The sequence below is a fragment of the Salvelinus sp. IW2-2015 genome, linkage group LG20 (assembly GCF_002910315.2).
Source record: "Salvelinus sp. IW2-2015 linkage group LG20, ASM291031v2, whole genome shotgun sequence".
NCBI lineage: Eukaryota > Metazoa > Chordata > Actinopteri > Salmoniformes > Salmonidae > Salvelinus > Salvelinus sp. IW2-2015.
Genome location: NC_036860.1, coordinates 27,763,895 through 27,786,159, shown reverse-complemented (window position 1 = coordinate 27,786,159; position 22,265 = coordinate 27,763,895). Strand labels below are relative to the sequence as shown.

Here is a 22,265-nt window from a genome sequence, read left to right as displayed (position 1 = left end):
TAAAAGTTTGTGAGGGTCTTAGGGGCCAAGCCAAATTTCTTCAGCCTCCTGAGGTTGTAGAGGCRCTGTTGCACCTTCTTCACCACACTGTCCAAGTGGGTGGACCATTTCAGATGGTCAGCCGAGGAACTTGAAGCTTTTCACCTTCTCCACTGCGGTCCTGTTAATGAGCCTTCTTCACCCGTGTGGGTCGACCATTTCAGATTGTCAGTGATGTGTACGCCGAGGAACTTAAAACCTTCCACCTTCTCCACTGCTGTCCCTTCGATGTGGTGGATATGTGGGCAGTATGGTGAAGAAGGTGGAAAGCTCAGTCTTCAACACCATATTACCCTCCAAGCTCATCATTAAGCTCGGGACCCTGGGTCTTAACCCCACCATGTGCAACTGGGTCCTGGACTTCCTGATGGACTGCCCCSCCAAGCAAATTGAAGTGGGTCTAGGGTGTCAGGTAAGGTAGAGGTGATATGATCCTTAACTAGCCTCTCAAAGCCATTCATGATGATAGAAGTGAGTGCAATTAGGCGATAGTCATTTACTTCAGTTACCTTTGCTTTCTTGGGTATAGGAACAATGGTGAACATCTTGAAGCAAGTGAGGACAGAAGACTGGGATAGGGAGAGATTGAATATGTCCGTAAACACTCCAGCCAGCTGGTCTGCGCATGCTCTGAGGACGCGGCTAGGGATGCCGTCTGGGCCGGCAGGCTTGCGAGGGTTAACACGCTTAAATGTTTTATTCAAGTCGGCCACGGAGAACAAGAGCCCACAGTCCTTAGGAGCGGGCTGCGTCGGTGGCACTGTGTTATCCTCAAAGCGGGCGAAGAAGGCGTTTAGCTTGTCCGGGAGCAAGACGTCGGTGTCTGCGACGTGGCTGGTTCTCCCTTCGTAGTCTGTAGACCCTGCCACATATGTCGCGTGTCTGAGCCATTGAATTGCGACTCCACTTTGTCTCTGTACTGACGGTTTGCCTGTTTGATTGCCTTATGTAGGGAATAACGACACTATTTGTTTTCAACCATATTCCCAGTCACCTTGTCATGGTTAAATGCGGTGGTTTTCGCTTTCAGTTTTGCGCGAATGCTGCCATCTATCCACGGTTTTTGGTTTTTGTTAGGGTAGGTTTTAATAGTCACAGTGGGAACAACACCCCCTATACACTTTCTGGTGTACTCAGTCAGAGGTCTAGCGGTCAGTGCAGCACTCATGTTTGCGAGTGACAGTGTGGGTTTATATCTGGCACACTGCCTGTGTGACACACACTCTGTCTTTCCCACTGTCGCTTCTCTATCTAACCAATGCAACATCAAAATATTTATTAAAATACACCATTGATATGCATTGATAGAGGAAATAGCTAGATCTTGTGATGCTCTTTTCCTTCAGTCATCTCTTTACATTTGAAGGTTTATGCTGTTACAGATAGTTATGTTGGGTAAGAAATGGCCTTAAAAAATATGACATGATACCCTGCTGCAACGCTTTGTCCAATTATGTCTTTTCACACAATAAAACCTGTAATAGATGTCAGCATTCTACTTGTTCAGATGTTTTCTCTCTCTCTCTCTCTCTGCTTGTGTGAAAACAAACAGCCCAAGTGATCAGGGAATAGCTTAGGGCTCCTATCCTTTGATATTTCAAAGCTATCTTGTTAAAATGCAGGCACAACTAAAAGGCACTTATTTTTTGGTGACACACACAACACGTGTTGCTGACTCTCTCTCCCTCTCTCTCTCTCTCTCTCTCTGTCTGCGTTCATATCAGTCACTTGAAGGCAGACACACTGTGTTCAACAGTACCTTGCAGGGTTTGAGCTTTGTGAAGCTAGCTAGTGTGCTTCTGTAAACATATTCACTTCTACAACTATATTCCAAGAGAATACAATTTCCTTTGTTGAGTGTGTATTTTCTCTTTATTTCATAGTCCTCTTCTGATWAAAAAAAAAATCTGATATATTTTTTATTTATGCTATCAGGTCACACATGCACAGTTAACAGAAGATAGTTTTCAGAATTTGAGTTTTTCGGAAAAAATACATATTTTACATTGTRAAGAGTCGGGAGAATTATTATTATCTTTAGCATTATTTTATCTTTACAAAAGAACTCCAGTGGTATATGTCATACTAGATTTGAATATGGCATATATAATGCCTCTCTCTCACAACAAAATATTTTTTTGTCTTAACAATTATAATATTATTTTACAAAGACCAGATGTTAGAGTAATTTGTAAGTGGCCTTTTTATATTATAAAGTAGGTCTATAGGGAGCCGCTATACCATTATCCCATGATATTGTTCCTACCTAACCTGCTCTTCCACAGAGTTTGTCTCTAGGAAAAGCAGCAACGGGGCTGAGCCAGACAGACAGACAGACAGACAGACAGACAGACAGACAGACAGACAGACAGACAGACAGACAGACAGAGACTGTCTGGCAGGAAGGGAGGCTGGGAGGCATGCAAGGCGGCAGAGAGAGGGAGGAGCAACATCTCCACTGACTGTGTGTCCCTTCTATACTGGCGAGCAAGAACACAAGTGAGAAAGAGAGAAAGAGGAAGGGGAGAGCATGGGAGACGCAGTTGTAGAGCAACACACTGATGCACTGAGAGTGTGAACGGCAGAAAGAGAAAGAGAGAAAGAAAGAGAGAGACAGAGGGAGAGTGAAACTGAGTAAAGCTAGAATGAAGCTGAGCCAGCGGCAGCAGGGAAGACTGAAGATTTGATTTTCTGGGAAATAGGAGACGATATATAAAAAGAGAGCAGGACAGAAGACRCACACACTCTCACTGAGAGAGCAGCAGCTGAAGAAGAGCGCTACAGTGCCAGCCTCTCACACACAGACAGACGCACAACTCTCTTTATACCTCTGCTACTAACTTTGTCTCGGCGTCAGCAACATCTCACAGACGGTGGGCACACAGGAGCAGACTTCTTCCCCCGTTACTTCTCTTTAATGATGATGATCCCTTGGCTGGTTCTCTTCTCTTGGATGGCTGGACTTGGTAAGTTAACAGTGCTATCTGTCTCTCTCTCTCTCTTTATATGTCTCTGTCTCTTTCCCTTCTGTGGCTCTGACTGATCCGTATGGAAGTGAGCCGCGTTTTCTCTCTTCTCTCTGTCTATCTCTCACTCTCTCCCCCCCTCTCTCCATTCTGTGACTCTGACTGATCCGTATGGATGGGGGAAGCTCTGTAATTGATATTACGTCTGTGACTTGGGGGGACCGCTTTACTGTAAGTTTGGCCGCAGTTTGATGTGCCTTTGCTATAGCTTCTCCACAGTAGCTCTGAGTGATACTTGAATTGTCTACTGTGGGACTGTGGTGTAATCTCAGAGAGCTATAAGTTCCTTTGGTTATTGAGATTTACATCAGTGTTTTTTAATTGAAATGAATCCTTTTCTGTGTCCTTATAAACTGTGAAATGTCCCTGACTTTCTATATGTCTGCATCTCACGTCTAGCAAGAAAGGATGTTGTCTTTGCTTGTTCTGAATGAGCAGGTGTGCTTGAATTGAAATCCTGCTTACGGTGTTGAAATTGTGTCTGTCTCTCATTGCATTGATCTGAACATGCTGGGATCATTCATCAGTGTGTCAGAGAAACAAGATTAAGCATTTATTTCTCCTTGCACTCTGGAATACCAGAATGTCTGTCCTTAGAAAAGTCACATTGGTCATCTCAAAAACTCTTGAAGTTTCAAGGATAGTTTTGTAACAGTAAGACATTTATTTTTAACATTGTCATTTAGTTGTTTCTCAAAGATTAATTATTAACTCCACACTCGTATATGCAATGTCACACAGGTGCATGCAAAAATGATGTGTGTGTATGTGTTTTGGGTGACTGTGTGTGTGTGTGTTGTGTGTGGTGGTGTGTGTGTGTGTGTGTGTGTGTGTGTGTGTGTGTGTGTGTGTGTGTGTGTGTGTGTGTGTGTGTGTGTGTGTGTGTGTGTGTGTGGTGTGTGTGTGTGTGTGGGTGTGTGTTGTGTGGGTGTGGTGTCTTGTATGTGTTTCTACTTACACATATTTTTCACAGTAATTCCAAAGCTATGGCCTATGATTGCAAATGGGTGTTAGAAACAGAAGATTTTACCATAACTCTCCGTTTCAATACACTCACCCTCCCCTGAAGTGACTTCCTCTCCCCTTTGTCTGATACACTCTCCGAGATTTGTCCAATTCCTCTGTTGCACTGTTGAACTCCTTTTTCACTTGCTCAGCCATATATCTCTGCTAGTCTAAATGGTAATTCCCCAAATATTATTGCTGATCCTAATGTTAAGGTTGGGTGTACGGAACCAGTCGTGTATGACTGTACAAATACTCCGCCTTTCGCTCTGGACATACAGCGTGCGCGGCGCACCACTAATTTGAATTTGACACCAGTAATAAAGCTTTTAATACGCTCTCAGCAGCACTCTTCAGAGGCTGTACATCAAACCTCAAGAGGGTGTCAGCTTTATTGCTCCGTTTTATGAGTATATGAGTGTGTGCGCCAGCGTCGGAAGTTAATATAGGATTTTTACCCCATCTACTCCCCTCGGTAAATTGTAAGTGGGAGAGGTTGGGGGCATTTTCTATGGTTCCCAAATGACTGCTTCATTCTCTAAGCAATAAGCTTACCTATGGGTTAATATCTCTTCTCCTCTACAAGCATTTTTTCTCCAAACTGCAAGCTGTCAGAGCTTGGACAACTTCAGGCCCCTATAATTAACCAACATACTGTATATACTGCTAATTCATCTGGCAGTCACTGCTGGATCCTGCTTTACCATTCTAAGGCTTCTAATCAGTTTGCAGTTGAGCCCAAGCCAAGCCTCAGTGCTTGCCGCCGACCGCCATATATATTTTTTCTCAGTCGTCTGGGGGATCAAGTGCTCCTCCTTGACGTCGCTTCTCTCTTGTGACACACTGATCAAGAGCTGTAGTTTGCATCCATTGTTGTCAGCCGAATCAGAGTGGTTATCGAAAACAGAGGATGAGGAGGAGGGGGTGGGGGGGCCCAAGGCTGCCATCAGTATCAGAGTACTACAGAATGTTTCAAAGGACCTCTTACACCGATTAAAAGCATACAATGAACACAACTGACTCTTGATTAAAGGTTAAAGTGTGTTGATTAAACAGCCATTCTACACTCCTTCACCTCTCCTTATTCATCTTCACATAAATCCTTCATTCCTGGAGCTCCTGGCAGTAACGCTATGGTGGGAGTAGTGATGAGCACTGAGCAGCACCTCTCTACCCCACTCCATCCCCGCCTATGTTCTCCAAACTCGGCTCTCCTGTGCTTCCGCCACTCAAGGATTATCACGCTAAGATCACAGTCCCCCTGTACTCCCAATGGGGCGGGGTGGTGATGCCTTTGAATATAACTCTAAAAGAGCAATGAAATGGCAACGCCATGTCTGGTGCATGCTGCATTCAGGAACTTTCTCACTGTCCTACAAACTAGCAGCAAAGGGACTGTTTTACATGGCACACTGTCAAGTGGAAAGTAATCACGATGCCTTTGTCTTAGAATGAACCAGAGACACTTAAATGGTTTAGGTAAGGAAGCCACGTGGAAAGATGTTCACCTGTAGTGTTGCAACGTTGACCATCAGAGAGCTACGGCCAATCTAAAATCATTATCTTAAAAATAGACTGGTGGTTTAGCCCCTGGCAATTCCAGGAGATTACCTCAGAGTCAAGCTCTGGCACAGGTGAGCATACTATGAGACAACACCCACTCACACTTCTAGCTACAGCCTTTGGCTTTGGATGAGTTTCCTAGGGGCATGAGCACAGTTTATAAACCCAGAGGCCCAACATTGCAAGACTTCCGGGAAAGCTTGCAAAGCAGACCAGACTGGGGTTTGAGAAGTCAATGAGAGAAGTGGAAAATTATTCCAATAGTTGTTCATTTTTCTCGAAATATAAAGGCACAACCTAGATTCGATCCAATTTCTTAAGTAGCTGAACATGTTATTACTCCAACCTCGTGAAGTTGGCAAACTGACACGTTTTCATTTTCGTCAATAATAACTATATCGAAGGAGTGCCTTTGATTTGAAGGTCAGCACATGCACAGTTTGGCACAAGATGACTGTTAGATGACCCGATGACGTGTTTCTGCAAGCCAACATCACCATGACATTACCTGCAAGCGTGATTGGGGATTTCCATTGGAGAAGCAGTTTCTACATACTGTACAGTATTTTCATACTAAACCATCTTTGATCACAGTTTCACCGCGTCTTTTACACAGGAAAGTCCTAATGACTTTCCCAATGGAGTGTGATTGCACTTTTTTTTATGCCTCATCCGTCTTAAAGAACAGCCCCCGATACATCGTGGTGAACTGGGCTTGATCTTTCTGGTTAAAGACTTGCTTGCCACTATACCCTCTGGCGGTGTCTGTGTTAACCTATGGACACTGCAGTGATTGCAGTGGCCTCGCTATTCAGATAATTGAGTTAATGTATGAAAGAAAATACACTGCTTTGAGATGTTGTGGCAACTGGCAAGATACTGCTCCACAGCCCTTTACTGCCTTCAGAATTGACAGCACGGCAGTTAATGATGTACGCGGCGCTTCAGAAATGTGCCGTGTGGAATATGTATATTTCAAAACATTGTCATGCTATTCAAAGCTGCCTGTCAGTATRCTCTGTAGTTATTTTTGTTGTTACTGATTTGCATATTCAGTTTGTGACTTGTTACACAGGCAATATGTGCTTGCAGAACCTTTGACATCAACCTCAATCTATGGCACCAATGCATAGAGAGATGCACAGCCAGATAGAGGCACTATTTTGTTCAGATTTTGCACTGTATAATGCTGAGTAAATCAGTTCACCTTTCAGCACCTTGGACAACACCTGTACATTAGACAGTACCCCTTCAGCACCTTGGACAGCACTCTCCCATTACTTTCAATCTGTGGCACCAACGCATAGAAAGAGACARACAGATAACATGCTGACCTGACTAGATCAGTCACAAACATGCATAGAAACCAGAATTTGGAGCCTATTCAATTTCAAAAAGTGAATTTAAAACGACTGTCCCTTAATTTTTGAATTGAAATGTAAATTCGCTCCCTGAATCGGTTGCACTGAAATTGAATTGACCCCATAGCACCCTGACACACACCTGTGCATCCCATCTCTCTCTATTATATACTGTTCTTTATCACATGCATAAATGGGAACACAGTTCATAAATAAGGAAACAGCAAATTAAAATAAGGTCATGGAAGTGTAGTACAGCACTGTGCAGCGGGTTCCACACTGCTCCAAGTGCATTTCCCTCTGTTTGCTGACGGATAAATCCACTTCAACCTGATGCCTAATGCACAGGAAACAATCAACAGAAAGCCCCACTCTTGAGCCGCCCGACACAGGATGAGTTCCAAATGCCACCCTATTCCCTTTATAGTGCACTTCTTTTGACAATGGCCCATATGGCTCTGGTCAAAAGTAGTGCACTATATAGGGGACAGGGTGCCATTCGGGAAGCGTTCACAGAATCGTCTCACCGTAACTGACTCATCAACTCCAGGTCTCCAGAGAGAAGATAGAACCCGGAATTGCCACTAATCACTCCAACGATCAATAGGGAATCTATATCTAGCATCAGCTGTCCAATCGATGGATATCCATTTGACAAAAATGGCGGTTATGGAAAGAAAGGTTATGTTAACACTTTGGTGTTTATCTTYTCTCTGAATTATTCTCCTATCGTTACAGTTACACATTTACCATTGGTTGATCTCTACCTTGTATTGTAAATCAAGCAAAAGTGCTGTTGCATTCCCAGAGGGCTGTAGGAGCTGCCAACAACCTGCTCAGAGAGGTGCATAGAGGTGGCAGGATTGCTTTGGATGTGCATTGTATGTTCATGTGTGTATATTTGTGTACCTCAGCGTACATCTGCGCATTACACGTGACTGCACGCCGAGCAGGTACGCCGTCTCGCACAATGATTTCATCACTCATTCCTCCTCTGCCAAAGTGTTGCCGAAGTAGTTTGCGGAAACATCAACATCATTTTTCCTATACTATTGCTGCTATGAATCATGCACCTGTCACCGCAGATCTATATCTGCGCTGCACACTGTTGTTACATTGCATTTTCCGGGCAGCATTTGAAAAATGCTGGAGTAAACAAGCCAGCGTAGATATTGACAGAGCTGTTATGTCCTGCACAGGCCCTGCAGAATGGAAGATGTGTTTTGTGTTGCGGGACAGGAGGCACTTTGAAGAATTGAGCTGCTGATCTAATAAGGGAGGCAGTATCTGCCGGAATTTTCTGGCACTGCCCCTATTCCACCTGGACAGACTTGACTCTATCTTTCACTCTCTCTCTTTCTCTGTATTTCTCCTCTTCTCTCACACACACTCTCTCCTTTGCTGCCTTGTGCAGGCGGAGAGACCCTCTGATTGCACAACACACGCAATTGTATGAATGGGGGGAATCAGGTTCCACAACACCAAGTTCAACCATGCGCTTTTTTGCAATATTAAAGTAAATTAGCCTTTTAATCCGTACACATGGACTCTGGCAAGGCGAGGGATGGGGGCCTTGGAGCGAACTAGTGAAGCTCCTCACCTTCAGATAATGATGTGTGTTTCCCTGCTGTTACTATGCATTCCTCACAAAGGCATTGGGGCGGCACTCCCATGAATATAGCATCTATAGCATCGCTAGGTTAGCTAGCCTCCCTTTGGGCTCTATTGTTGGATCGCTAATGGCCGGCTAGCTAACTCGATAGCTAACTGGATAGTGAAGTGACCAGTCTCCCTATCCTGAAGAGTCTCAGCGGAGGAGCTTTTCTTATCATTAGYGCTTGGTGTTTGTCTGTGATCTAACGCCTGTGAGGCACCAGAAACCCATCTGAGCTGTGCTCAATTACTCCAGCCTCGTTATTTTGCATGGTAAACTGGGGGCTTGGGGATGGCTGGGGTGGTGGTGGGGTTTTGATGCCATGTTTTTGATGGGGCGCACAAGCAATCACCATGTGAGCTTATAATAATTGTTCACGGCATGTTTCTTTGAACTCCGTCACTTGAACCTCAGCTGAAGCTGGAAGACTGTGTTCAGCAAAAAGCCTTTCTAATAGAAGGCCTCTAATAATGACCCTTTCAGGGGAAAAGTTTGTTCCCAAAGTTTTTTCGACTGATTCTGGAAAGTCAAAGGCTTCAGAAACACTGTGGCAGATCTCCGCCGACTTTCAAGATTGATTGGTGCCAGCAGTTACTTTTGTAGATGGTACACACGAGTAATTTAATGGGATGGGTTAATATGAGTATACTGTAAAGCAAGGTATAGTTTGATACCCGGTTGACTATGTTTTTGGTTGAGCTCTGTCAAAGTGAGCTTTAAATCCAATTAATTTCATAACCTTGAAAAGGTCAATTGGCTGAATGCACGCCATCCCAAATCCATTGGATGCAAAACAGAAGATTGAGTTATGTTTCATGGATAAAGTGATGYACTCATAATGGGCTGGGTGACTTATCATTGAGCAAGGGAGTTCATCTTGACATGCTTGCTTGGCGAATCCGCTACAGTCGTGGCTTTAATTCACAGATGACATCCATCACAAATCTCCCAGCCGCACCGGACTCATCCGTTTGCCACTGTTGCTTGGCTTCCGCCCAGGAGCTAAACACCCCACCATCAGCTCACTGACACTCGTGGTGAGTAGAATTTATAAACAGCAAAGCCTTTGAAGCAGAGTGTAGTTTAATGTAGCCTTACCTTATAGAAGGCCTAATGTCAGATCAGATATCTCCCAGAGGGAGCAAGGGAGTGTACACTCAATATGTCTCCCAGGCTGCCCAGGGAGAAAACATTGGAGCAGAGCGTGGCTGCTGGGCGGATGAGCAGGGGGCTTTTAAGGGAGGGGTAGGCTGTCTGTGTTTTTAAATGATGCTTGGTTGCGGATGGTTTAGAGGGACAGGTGAGACGGCTCAACCGAAAGTGAACAGGGATCTAAGAGTGAGACGATGGCAGCTAGGGCCAGACAGCTCTCCTCTTTATTTTCCCATTTCAGACGCAGAGCACTTTGTCAGTCTGAGGAGAAGGGGAGCAGTCAAGTGTTCATACTGGATAAGAGTGGGCAGCAGACTGATACCTTTTCACAGAGATTAAGATGATACACTGGCTTCCAGAGAAGCCTATAGCTCTGTTATGTTCTTTCATTGCCATGAGGCCCACTTCTAACCACTCTATCTATCCCCAAAAGCCACATTTAAAGGCCCAGTGCTGTCAGTTCTGTTTTTCTTGTGCTTTATATCATATTGTACAACAGCTAATTGAAACTAACACTATGAAAGTGTGAAAATATATGATTAGTGGTATTTCCTGATAGTTGCTGGTTGAAAATAAAACCTAATCAGCAGGTTTGCATGGGTGGGAGTTTCGGCTTTCCATGGTGACATCCCCATCCAGTAAATTGGTTAATAGATCAATAACAAAAAGAGTTCCAAACGTCTCTGCAAATAACAGGTAGTTTAGTTTCCCCCTCCCCACAGACCACTCCCAGGCAGTCTAAGCAAAATTCTTGATTGAGAAATATTTTTATTGCTAAAAAGCTATTACAGTAAGATAATTAATTGTTACCCAGAAATTATTGTTATAAAAACGGCTACATTGGGCTTTTAAAAATCTAATCGCAATAATAAAACATACAGCAGGGATCTGCAAGTCTGTGTTTTTTTTATCACAAAATATAACAATTAGTTTCCAAATTAGAATGGTGTTTTTGCTTGTGCTGCACGAAAACAATGAACAGCATCCCTAGTGGATATTTGTCAAAACTACACTACCGTTCAAAAGTTTGGGGTCACTTAGAAATGTCCTTGTTTTTGAAAGAGAAGCACATTTTTTGTTAATTAAAATAACATAAAATTGATCAGAAATACAGTGTAGACATTGTTAATGTTGTAAATGACTGTTGAAGCTGGAAACGGCAGATCTTTTTAATGGAATATCTACATAGGCGTACAGAGGCCAATTATCAGCAACCATCACTCCTGTGTTCCAATAGCACGTTGTGTTAGCTAATCCAAGTTTGTCATTTGAAAAGGCTAATTGATCATTAGAAAACCTATTTGCAACTGTTAGCACAGCTAAAAACGGTTGTTCTGATTAATAAGCAATAAAACTGKCCTTCTTTAGAATAGTTGAGTATCTGGAGCATCAGCATTTGTGGGTTCGAATACAGGCTCAAAATGGCCAGAAACAAAGGACTTTCTTATGTAACTCATCAGTCTATTCTTGTTCTGAAAAATGAAGGCTATTTATTCCATGCGAGAAATTGCCAAGAAACTGAAGATCTCGTACAACGCTGTGTACTTCTSCCTTCACAGAACAGCGCAAAATGGCTCTAACCAGAATAGAAAGATGAGTGGGAGGCCCCAGTGCACAACTGAGCAAGAGGACAAGTACATTAGAGTGTCTAGTTTGATAAACAGACGCCTTACAAGTCCTCAAATCGCAGCTTCATTAAATAGTACATCGCAAAACACCAGTCTCAAAGTCAACAGTGAAGCGGCGACTCCGGGATGCTGGCCTTCTAGGCAGAGTTGCAAAGAAAAAAACATATCTCAGACTGGCCAATAGAAATAAAAGATTAAGATGGGCAAAGAACACAGACACTGGACAGAGGAACTCTGTCTAAAAGGCCAGCATYCCAGAGTCGCCTCTTCACTGTTGACATTGAGACTGGTGTTTTGCAGGTACTATTTAATGAAGCCACCATCCTTGTGACATGGCGCTGTGCATTATCATGCTAAAACATGAGGTGATGGCGGTGGATGAATGGCACAACAATGGGCCCCAGGTTCTCGTCACGGTATCTCTGCATTCAAATTGCAATTGGCAAAATGCAATTGTGTTTGTTGTCTGAAGCTTATGCCTGCCCATAAAATAACCCGACCACCACCATGGGGCACCCTGTTCACAATGTTGACATCAGCATACCCCTTGCCCACAAGATACCATACACGCTGTCTACAATCTGCCCGGTACAGTTGAAACCGGGATTCATCCATGAAGAGCACACTTCTCCAGYRTGCCAGTGGCCATCGAAGATGAGCATTTTCCCTCTCAAGTCAGTTATGACACTGAACTGCAGTCAGGTCAAGACCCTGGTGAGGATGACGAGCACACAGATGAGCTTCCCTGAGATGGTTTCTGACAGTTTGTGCAGACCCACATTTTCATCAGCTGTCTGGGTGGCTGGTCTTAGATGATCCCGTAGGTGATCCCGATGTGGTGGTCCTCGGCTGGCTGGGTTACACGTGGTCGTCTGCAGTTGTGAGGCCGTACAGASAAATTCTCTAAAACAACGTTGGAGGTGGCTTATGGTAGAGAAATGCAAATTACATAATTCCTCAAACTTGTGGCGTTGTATTTTGTGATAAAATGGCACATTTTAGAGTAGCCTTTTATTGTCCCTAGAACAAGGTGCACCTGTGTAATGATCATGCTGTTTAATCAGCTTTTTGATATTCCACATCTGTCAGGTGGATGGATTATCTTGGCAAAGGAGAAATGTTCAATAACAAGGATTTAAACCCATTTGTGCACAACATTTGAGAGAAATAAGCTTTTTGTGCATATGGACATTTTCAGGGATCTTATATTTCATCTCTAGAAACATGGGACCAACACTTTACATGTTGCRTGTGTATTTTTGTTCAGTGTAATATCTGCATAAGCCTACAAATTCAAGAGGACTTCACCGTATCGAAATCCTGTAAGTTTGCCACTTCCCCACAGCTGTCCTAGACATCTCATTCACTCCCCTCAGCGTATTAACCGAGATATGCAGCAGATATATTTCATCTATTGTGTCATTTGTAGGCATACTGCTTCATGTCTCCTTATATAATTCACATGTCTCCTTATATAATTCATCGCTACTTCCTTTTTCTCGCTCACTCACTCTATGCTGCTGGTCAATGCATTCCCCTTCGAGGCAACTTTGAACATGTGACAGTACTCTCCCGCCCATGCACTAGTATCCTGGCCGTCTCAGCCAGGTTTGGAACTCTTTCTGGGCCCGTGGGTTTCCTCCACCGCCTAATGGTCCCAGCCCAAAGCAGCAGGACCAGGTAGTCTGGGAGGGAGGGAGGGTACAGAAGAAAGTTGAGGAAGTGGGGAGGAGGGGGTTCTAGCTGGCTGAGAAGTACTGCGCTGGTGTCAAAATAGAAGTGGCTGACTGCTGTGAACTAAAATGCCTAATGGAGAGAGAGAGATTATTCATCACAATTTTATACCACAGCTCTGTTGAATACTCATTTCTGATTGGCATTCTAGAATGGGCATTAAAACCAGATATATGGGACATTTGGATGTCTCTTGGACAGATATATGGGACACCTAATCATGACTCAATATAAAGCACWGCACATGCAGACCGTACTTGTTACAAAGTTACAGAAAGCTAAACCAAGAACCACACAAACCGAATTTGGATACATTGCAAATGCAGGTCCAACGAGGAAAAACTTAGCTAGCTAGCATTCATTTTGTTTTTGCAGAGACATCTGATGAACTAACGTGGTGAGTGATGGGATGAACATGAATTTCSCAGGTCCTTCAATGTTGCAGTCATAGATCAAGTGGCGCTCTGTTGTCATATCCTCCCACATGTTTCTAGTTTGACCAGCTGTTTTTAGCAATGGATATTGTTGACTTCGGTTGTCATATACATGCTTAATTCGACACTGAAGGAGAGAACGCAGTTGCCACAAAAGAGGTATTTTCGTAGAGTAGAGCGAAAGTAATTTGAGCAAAAATGTTAGTCAACCGGCGATTMTTAACATGTGAATACGTTTTCTGACTTTTGCATGCTACATTTGGATCAGTTTGGGGTCCCACGGACCGATGCACTCATTTCTTAAATATTTGAACCGGGACCGATGCATATACACCATCTAAACTGTGGACCAGGGACAGACTGGAACCACAAATCGGCCCAGGCATCTTTAACACACTACACCATTTTATTCACAAAGGTACCAATTATTAACCAAATTATCATTATTATGCAAACAAAAAAACGATTTAGACATGGCCAACTGGACATGGCATTTCCCCAAACTGCCAGTCCATTTCTACTGATGACTTAAGCTTGTCAGCGAAATGAAGTGTTAGCAATTCTCCGGCCAGACAAAGAATGGAGCATTTTCAGAATRGTAACTTTACTTTTTATAACAAGCGTTCCAATGCCATAGTATGCTCTGCCTGTCAAATTGAATACCAAAGGTCATTGTATCGTGGTTAATAAGTGTAGACCAGTGTCAGGGGCAGTGCCGGTCAGAAAGCAATTCAGCTATATCCCCTCCTGATTGGCTGTTCATTGGGAGCCTCAGCGCTGGAGCGGAGTCAGCAGACATGACCTAACTTCARTCTGAATCAACAAAGAGTTTTGGACTGTGGGGGCCGAGCGACCGGTTCAGTCGGTTACTGTGGGAGGGACAGCAACTGCAAATCACACAAGTTCCATGTCATCCACTTGTCTGGAGTATYGATTAGGTCTGTCCCTGCTAGGGACTACATTGAGGCAGAGGTCTTTACGGATTTACCTGTACCCAAATACCCGAGACCCGATCCGTGACCCAGGTGGGTCCGGATCCAGAATTTWWWWWAAATGTCWCAGGTCTGGGTTGGATCTGATATGATTGTCACGGGTCTGTGTAATTTTAATTGGACTTGGCCGGAAGGACCCATACAGATCTGAATGTGACTGCTGCAATAGAGAGAGAGTGATTGTATCATTTATGCTGCTGCTCTTTTCTTTTCACGAGAGTGACGTGTGTAGCAATTGTTGTTGTTGTTGGCCAATCATAAGACATCAAAGCGTCAATAGGTTAAAGTCATAGAGCCTCCGTGTGAGGTAAAAGTGAGGAGATATCTTTATTCAATCTTCCATTGATTAGATGATGGAATTAAAAGTTGAAGGAAAGGCTACAACGACCAAGAGCCATCAGGTAGGCTGCTACTTTATATTCTAAATGGAGTTGTTGTTTGTAACTGTGTAGGACGAGAAAGAGCATGCAGCATCAATTAGCCTAGCTAGCTAGCTAGCCAGCATCTCTCGATTTAATGCAGTCAAGACCGGTACTACGTAATAATATTGTATGAAAAATAACCTATCTATGGCAGCTATTAGTCTACTATGGCAGCTATTAGTCTACTATAGTGCGAGTCAGCTTTGGTGGTTGCAGTCTCTCGTCTCTCCCTCCCTCCCTCCTGTTCCCGTGTTACTTGCTTACACTCACAGTAATGTACACACACAGCATGGCCCGTGCTACAGAGTCACCTCTCTCTACCTCCTCTCCCTCACGCTTTATCAAATCTGGTTCATAAAGTAGTTTAAAAATTGACTTTTCGCTGCTTCTCTCACTCGGATCAGACCTGGTCTGATTCCGACCAGGTCTATACGGAACGGGTCTAATTGTCCTCGGATCGGATCACTATATAAAAAATATATAATTTATGCATATCGGGTCCAGATGGTATAGCCCCAGGTCCATTTTGGAACAGGTCCAAATGGTTGAATAAAGGTTAAATTAAAATTGACGACTGAGGTGGAAACTTCTTCTTTTTTTTTTTGAGGTCAGAAAGTAGTCTTAGTTTGTGAGGACCATGGCTGCGTACCAATATTTCTCCTGAAATGGGCACACTTTCACTACTTCATATTAATTTAAAAGCATTGGATTGGTGGAGGCAAGTGCTAGTGGGAGTTTACACCCTTTTTTTTAACCAGTCATTTCCTTTTCAATAAGTGAGGGAAGTGAACAAGTGTACACTTTGGGAGGATGCTAAGATAAATTGGACACAGGCCGTGTGGCGCTGAAAATAATAACAAGAAATGCAATGTTTTGTGTCAATTCCATGCCGTATAAAGGAGCATATGGTTTCAACAGTTGAGTTTTGGTAATTTTTGTCATCATTACTAATTAATAGAAATACTGACATTGACATACTGGGCAGTGTCACGTTCGTCGTAGTGAGGAGACCAAAGCGCAGCGTGATGTGAATACATATTTTAATACAAAACGACTGAACACGAAGAACGCTAACAAACTATACAAAATAACATACGAACGTGAACACTATAAACACGGAGTGCAGACATGCAACATCAACATAGACAATAACCCACCAACCTAAACTGGAAAATGGCAACCTAAATAGGATCCCCAATCAGAGACAACGATAAACAGCTGCCTCTGATTGGGAACTAATCCAGGCCACCATAGACCTACATATGTCTAGACTAGACACACACACACCTAGACATACAAAACCCTAGACAAGACTAAAACAACACATACCACCCTCGTCACACCCTGACCTAACCAAAATAATAAAGAAAACAAAGAATACTAAGGTCAGGGCGTGACAGRCAGGTGGTTACAATGGATGGAGAAGGCAAACTCTTCTGCCATACAAGATCAGTCATCAAAGCATTGTCTTCCCCATTCAATAGTTATATGACTTCAGTGCAACCATGATAATTACTATATAATCAGYGATTGTGTTCGTGCGCATATACCAATGCTCTATTTGATTCACGTTTTTAACTTCTTATGGCTGGGGGCAGTATTRAGTAGCTTGGATGAATAAGGTGCCCAGAGTAAACTGCCTGATACTCAGTCCCAGAMGCTAAGATATGCATATTATTAATATATCTGGATAGAAAACACTCTGACGTTTCTAAAACTGTTTGAATGATGTCTGTGAGTATAACAGAACTCATATGGCAGGCAAAAACCTGAGAAAAAATCCCAACAGGAAGTTGGAAATCTGAGGTTTGTATGTTTTCAACTCATTGCCTATCGAAGATACAGTGGGAGATTGGTCATATTTCCTAAGGCTTCCACTAGATGTCAACAGTCTTTAGAACCTTGTTTGATGCTTCTACTGTGAWGTGGGGGCGAATGAAAGGGGATTGAGTCAGAGGTCTGGCAGAGAGCCACGAGCTGGCCAYGCGCGTTCACGTGAAAGTTAGCTTGCTTTCAATTGCATTTCTACAGACAAATAAATTCTCCGGTTGGTACATTATTGAAGATTTATGATAAAAACATCCAAAAGATTGATTCTATACATCGTTTGACATGTTTCTACGGACTGTAATGGAACTTTTTGACTTTTCGTCTGCTCGCGCGTCATGAATTTGGTTTGTGGCGCGAACAAAAAGGAGGTATTTGGACATAAATGATGAACTTTATCGAACAAATCAAACATTTATTGTGGAACTGGGATTCGTGGGAGTGCATTCTGATGAAGATCATCAAAGGTAAGTGAATATTTAWAATGCTATTTCTGACTTCTGTTGACTACACAACATGGCGGATATCTGATGGGCTTGTTTTGGKCTCTGAGCGCTGTACTCAGATTATTGCATGGTGTGCTTTTTCGGTAAAGCTTTTTTGAAACCTGACACAGCGGTTGCATTAACATACAAAATCGATAATATTTCAACCGGACGGTAACCTATTCAATACTACAGAGAAAGAAAATGTCGWGCTACATCTCTCGGGCGCAGGAACTAATCAAAGGACACCTGRCGCGTTTTGAAAAATCTCGCTCATTTTTCAAAATAAAAGCTTGAAACTATGTCTAAAGCCATTGGAAAAGGAATCTGGTTGATACCCCTGTAAATGGAGGAGGGGCAGGCAACGGAACAGGGATTTTTCCAAATAAAAGGCACTTCCGGGTTGGATTTCCTCAGGTTTTCGCCTACAAAATCAGTTCTGTTATACTCACAGACAATATTTTGACCGTTTAGGAAACTTTAGAGTGTTTTCTATCCCAATCTGTCAATTACATGCATATTCTAGCATCTGGACCTGAGAAATTGTCCGTTTACCTTGGGAACGTCATTTTTCCAAACATACACATTCTGCCCCCAAGCTGAAAGAAGTTAAGGAGAAGTTTATCTAAAGTTCCATGTATAAAACTTGTATTTTCATCAACATTTATGATGAATATTTCTGTAAATTGATGTGGCTCCCTGCAAAATCACCGGATGTTTTTGGAACTACTGAACATAACGCGCCATTTCTTTGTTGTTGATATAAATATGAACTTTATCGAACAAAACATACATACGTATTGTTTAACATTAAGTCCTATGAGTGTCATCTGATGAAGATCATCAAAGGTTAGTGATTAATTTTATCTCTATTTCTGCTTTTTGTGACTCCTCTCTTTGGCTGGAAAAAGGGCTTTGTTTTTCTGTGGCTTGGCTGTTATGCAGGTGAATGAGGACCCAAAAGCGACTTAATAGAAACAGAGTCTTTATTCCAGTCTTAAACAAACAACGATAATCCTGGATATTATTTTAGGTAAATCCAAAACAGGAAACTGAAATCCTCTCGTCAGTAGAGAGGAACGACTGGAGACGCGACCACAGACTGCAGGTYGCTTCGGGAAGGCACAGGCCGTAGCTGACATAGACACCTGCTCACACGCAGCATCTGAAGAAGGCAAAAACACGACAGGGCGGAACAAGGACACAGAACAGCAAACATCAAACAAGGATCCGACAAGGACAGAAGCGGAAAACAGAGGGAGAAATAGGGACTCTAATCAGAAGGCAAAATAGGGGACAGGTGTGAAAGAGTAAATGAGGTAGTTTAGGAGAATGAGGAACAGCTGGGAGCAGGAACGGAACGATAGAGAGAGAGAGAGCGAGAGAGGGAGAGAGGAGGGGGAGAGAGGGATAGAAAGAGGGAAAAAAACCTAATAAGACCAGCAGAGGGAAGCACAGGGACAAGACATGATAATCAATGACAAAACATGACATTGGCGCTGACGTAACATAATCGTTTGTGGTGGCTTTCGTCGTGAAGCCTATTTGAAATCGGACACTGTGGTGGGATTAACAAGAAGTGTATATTTAAATGGTGTAAAATACTTGTATGTTTGAGTAATTTTAATTATGAGATTTCTGTTGTTTGAATTTGGCGCCCTGCACTTTCACTGGCTGTTGTAATATCGATCCCGTTAGCGGGATCTCAGCCATAGAAAGTTTAAAAAAATTACAAATGGTGGATCAAAAGATGAGAATAGCAGCGATTGTAATTGTGCCGAAACAATTCTTCACTTTGTCACCTGTGACTAAAAAGAGTCAAGCCTAAAGGATGGCAAAGAATGGCTAATTCCCTGGATCAACAGACATGACACCAGAGCTAGGGCCACGAATACAACAAYAAGTCCTTCAAGTTATAAAGGGGTTATAACTAGGTTATGTATAAGTCTGTCAGTTTGAATAAATCATTCATTTGTGACCGACCGGCTCGATTCGGTCTTGTGTAGCAAAATTTGAAATAGTGTTTTTTTTACATTGGATAAAAGTAGAGACTCAGAGCTAGAAAATGTTTTATCATACACTACAGTTTAGGAACAATGGGAAAGTAATTCTGCTTTGAAAGTTGATAAACTTGGAACCTCACTTTTGACAAAATGGCCCTTGAATGTTTTGGTACCTATTGGAGAACTCTTCTTTGTCTACACCCATTCGTTCACACCCTCTTAAGCTTTAGCCTCACCCATCTCTTTAGGGATTCAAATGATTTCAAGACTAAAGGCTGGTTTATACTACATCTATCANCATTCGTTCACACCCTCTTAAGCTTTAGCCTCACCCATCTCTTTAGGGATTCAAATGATTTCAAGACTAAAGGCTGGTTTATACTACATCTATCATATGTCTGAAGACGGTTGTCACAGTGACATCATGAACATTCTATTGTCATCCAACATCTAACCTGTTGTTGTCGTTATGAAAAATAATAAACACGACCTACATGGTGCATGACATCGACAGCCTGGTGGTCCAAAATAGCATAACATGTGTATTTTACCACCAATAAACCCATCCCTTTAAAATTTATTTAGTATAAGGCCTGATTGTTGGAGTGTTGCAGAGATGGTTGTCCTTCTGGAAAGTTCTACAATCTCCACAGAGGAACTCTGGTGCTCTGTCAGAGTGACCATCAGGTTCTTGGTCACCTCACTGACCAATGCCCTTCTCCCCCAATTGTTTAGTTTGGCCGAGCGGCCAGCTCTAGGAAGAATCTTGGTGGTTCCAAACTTCTTCCATTTAAGAATGATGGAGGCCACTCTTGGGGACCTTCAATTATGCAGACATTTTTGGTACCCTTCCCCAGATCTGTGCCTCGACACAATCCTGTCTCTGAGATTTACGGACAATTACTTCAACCTCATGGCTTGGTTTTTGCTCTGACTTGCATTGACAACTTTGGGACCTTATGTAGAGAGGTGTGTGCCTTTCCAAATAATGTCCAATCAATTGAATTCACCACAGCTGGACTCTAATCAAGTTGTACAAACATCTCAAAGATCATCAATGGAAACAGGATGCACCTGAGCTCAATTTCGAGTGAGGGTCATACGAGTGAGTGTCACGCCCTGACCGTAGATTCCTTTGTATGTTTCTATTTTTTGTTTGGTCAGGGTGTCATGTGGGTGGGCATTCTATGTTTGTATGTCTAGGCCTGGTATGGTTCTCAATCAGAGGCAGCTGTCTATCGTTGTCTCTGATTGAGAACCATACTTAGGTAGCCTGTTTTCCCACTGTTAATTGGGTGGTTATTTTCTGTTTAGTGTTTGTTGCACCTGTCAGAACTGTTCCGGTTATTCCTTTTGTTATTTTGTATTCAGTGTTCAGTTTTGAATAAATAATATGAACACGTATCACGCTGCACCTTGGTCCTCACCTTCTTCCGATGAATGCCGTTACAGTGAGGGTCATACGTAAATAAGGTATTTGTTTTCTTTTTTTAGTACATTTGCAAAAAAAATCTAAAAACCTGTTTTCACTTTGTCATTATGGGGTATTGTGTGTAGATTGATGAGGATTTGTTTTAGTATAAGCTGTAACTTAACAAAATGTGAAAAAGTCAATTTGTTAGCTAATTTGAAAAAAATCTCACAGCAAAATCATTATTTACAAATTAAGGGGGAGCTAATTACAGAAAATAGCTTATGGTTGTGAGTGTGACAACATATGGGAGAATTTTTGTAACTTGGACACTGTCTTGTTGGCCTATCATTATATCCTAATTTGATTTTGGTGCAGGTTGTGTTCTTCACATTACCGTCTCTGGTAAACACACATTATATCAAATAAATTCAAAGTTTATTTGTCACATAAACAGGATACAGAGAGTGTAAATGGTACAGGGAAATGGTTACTTGCGTAGTGGAGTATTTTGTTTAGACATGTAGCTAGCTAACTAAACAATTAACTATAATCGCAACGTATAATAAAAATGTAGCTATCTAGACCCTCTTAGACCCTCCCGTATACATGGATGAACACTTCTCCCTCTCTATCACTGATGCCATGGTTGCCCTTAGTTTGAAGATGTAATCCGGAGATAGGTGTTTTATACAACAGCCTTCTGTTTGCTCTCTTTTCAACTCCCTCCGAATATTTGCAATCAAACGGCAGAATCTCCTTAGCTATCATACTCTGCTCCCACCGTGCATTCCACTGATTTCAAAAATTGGTCCTCCAGAAAGTGGAGAGCAACACTTTTGCAGATATTCGGTATATCTTTCAAAAAAGCTAAGTTAGAAAGTATTACCTACATATACTGAGCAGCTCATGTTATAGACAGAAGTGTGCTACAGGGCAGACCAATCTGAAGTCGTCTCTCAGCATGTTCAGCTCATCCATTATCTCAGCCAATCATGGCTAGCGGGAAGTTTCCTCTCTTTTTMTGAGGCTTAACACCACTAGGCTTGTAATTTTATGCGGGCAAAACAGAAGGAAGGCGAGGAAGGAAAAGTGAGACATAGTCTCCGTAGTCTCGCAGGAAATTATTGGGAGATATCATTACATCAGATTAGCTTTGTCTGACCTTCATAACTGTTCCTCCTCCACATCTCGCACTGATAAGCTCACTAATCATCAGGCACCAGCACCACGAACAATCACTTCCTTAATTGGCAACAACACCTCAGTCAAGGAGAGCATCTGTCCCAAATGAAGAAATGAACAAATGCACTCTCCATTTCTTGTGATTAATTAGTTAACAGATACAATGTCAATTTGATCTCACGGGATGTTCAATAAGGTGATATTGTTTTATGAGAACACATATTCTCCATTGATCATGTATTCCACACCAAGTACAAATGAAGACGGAAGAGTCAAGTTTTATTGGATTGAAAGCAACACAGTGCGTGCTAAATTAGATCTGGATTCAGAGAAGAGGATTTATA

The 22,265-nt window shown here is 42.5% G+C and overlaps 1 protein-coding gene across 1 annotated transcript in view; it reads left to right on the top strand.

Annotated features, from left to right (window-relative positions):
• The first annotated feature begins 2,858 nt into the window (after positions 1-2,858).
• Positions 2,859-22,265, top strand: part of LOC111981964 (kin of IRRE-like protein 3) — a 308,738-nt gene continuing 289,331 nt past the window's right edge. The window contains exon 1 of the mRNA XM_024013468.2: positions 2,859-3,005. Coding sequence (XP_023869236.1) covers positions 2,957-3,005 — 49 coding nt within the window. The 5' untranslated portion in view covers positions 2,859-2,956. The remainder of the gene's footprint in view (positions 3,006-22,265) is intronic.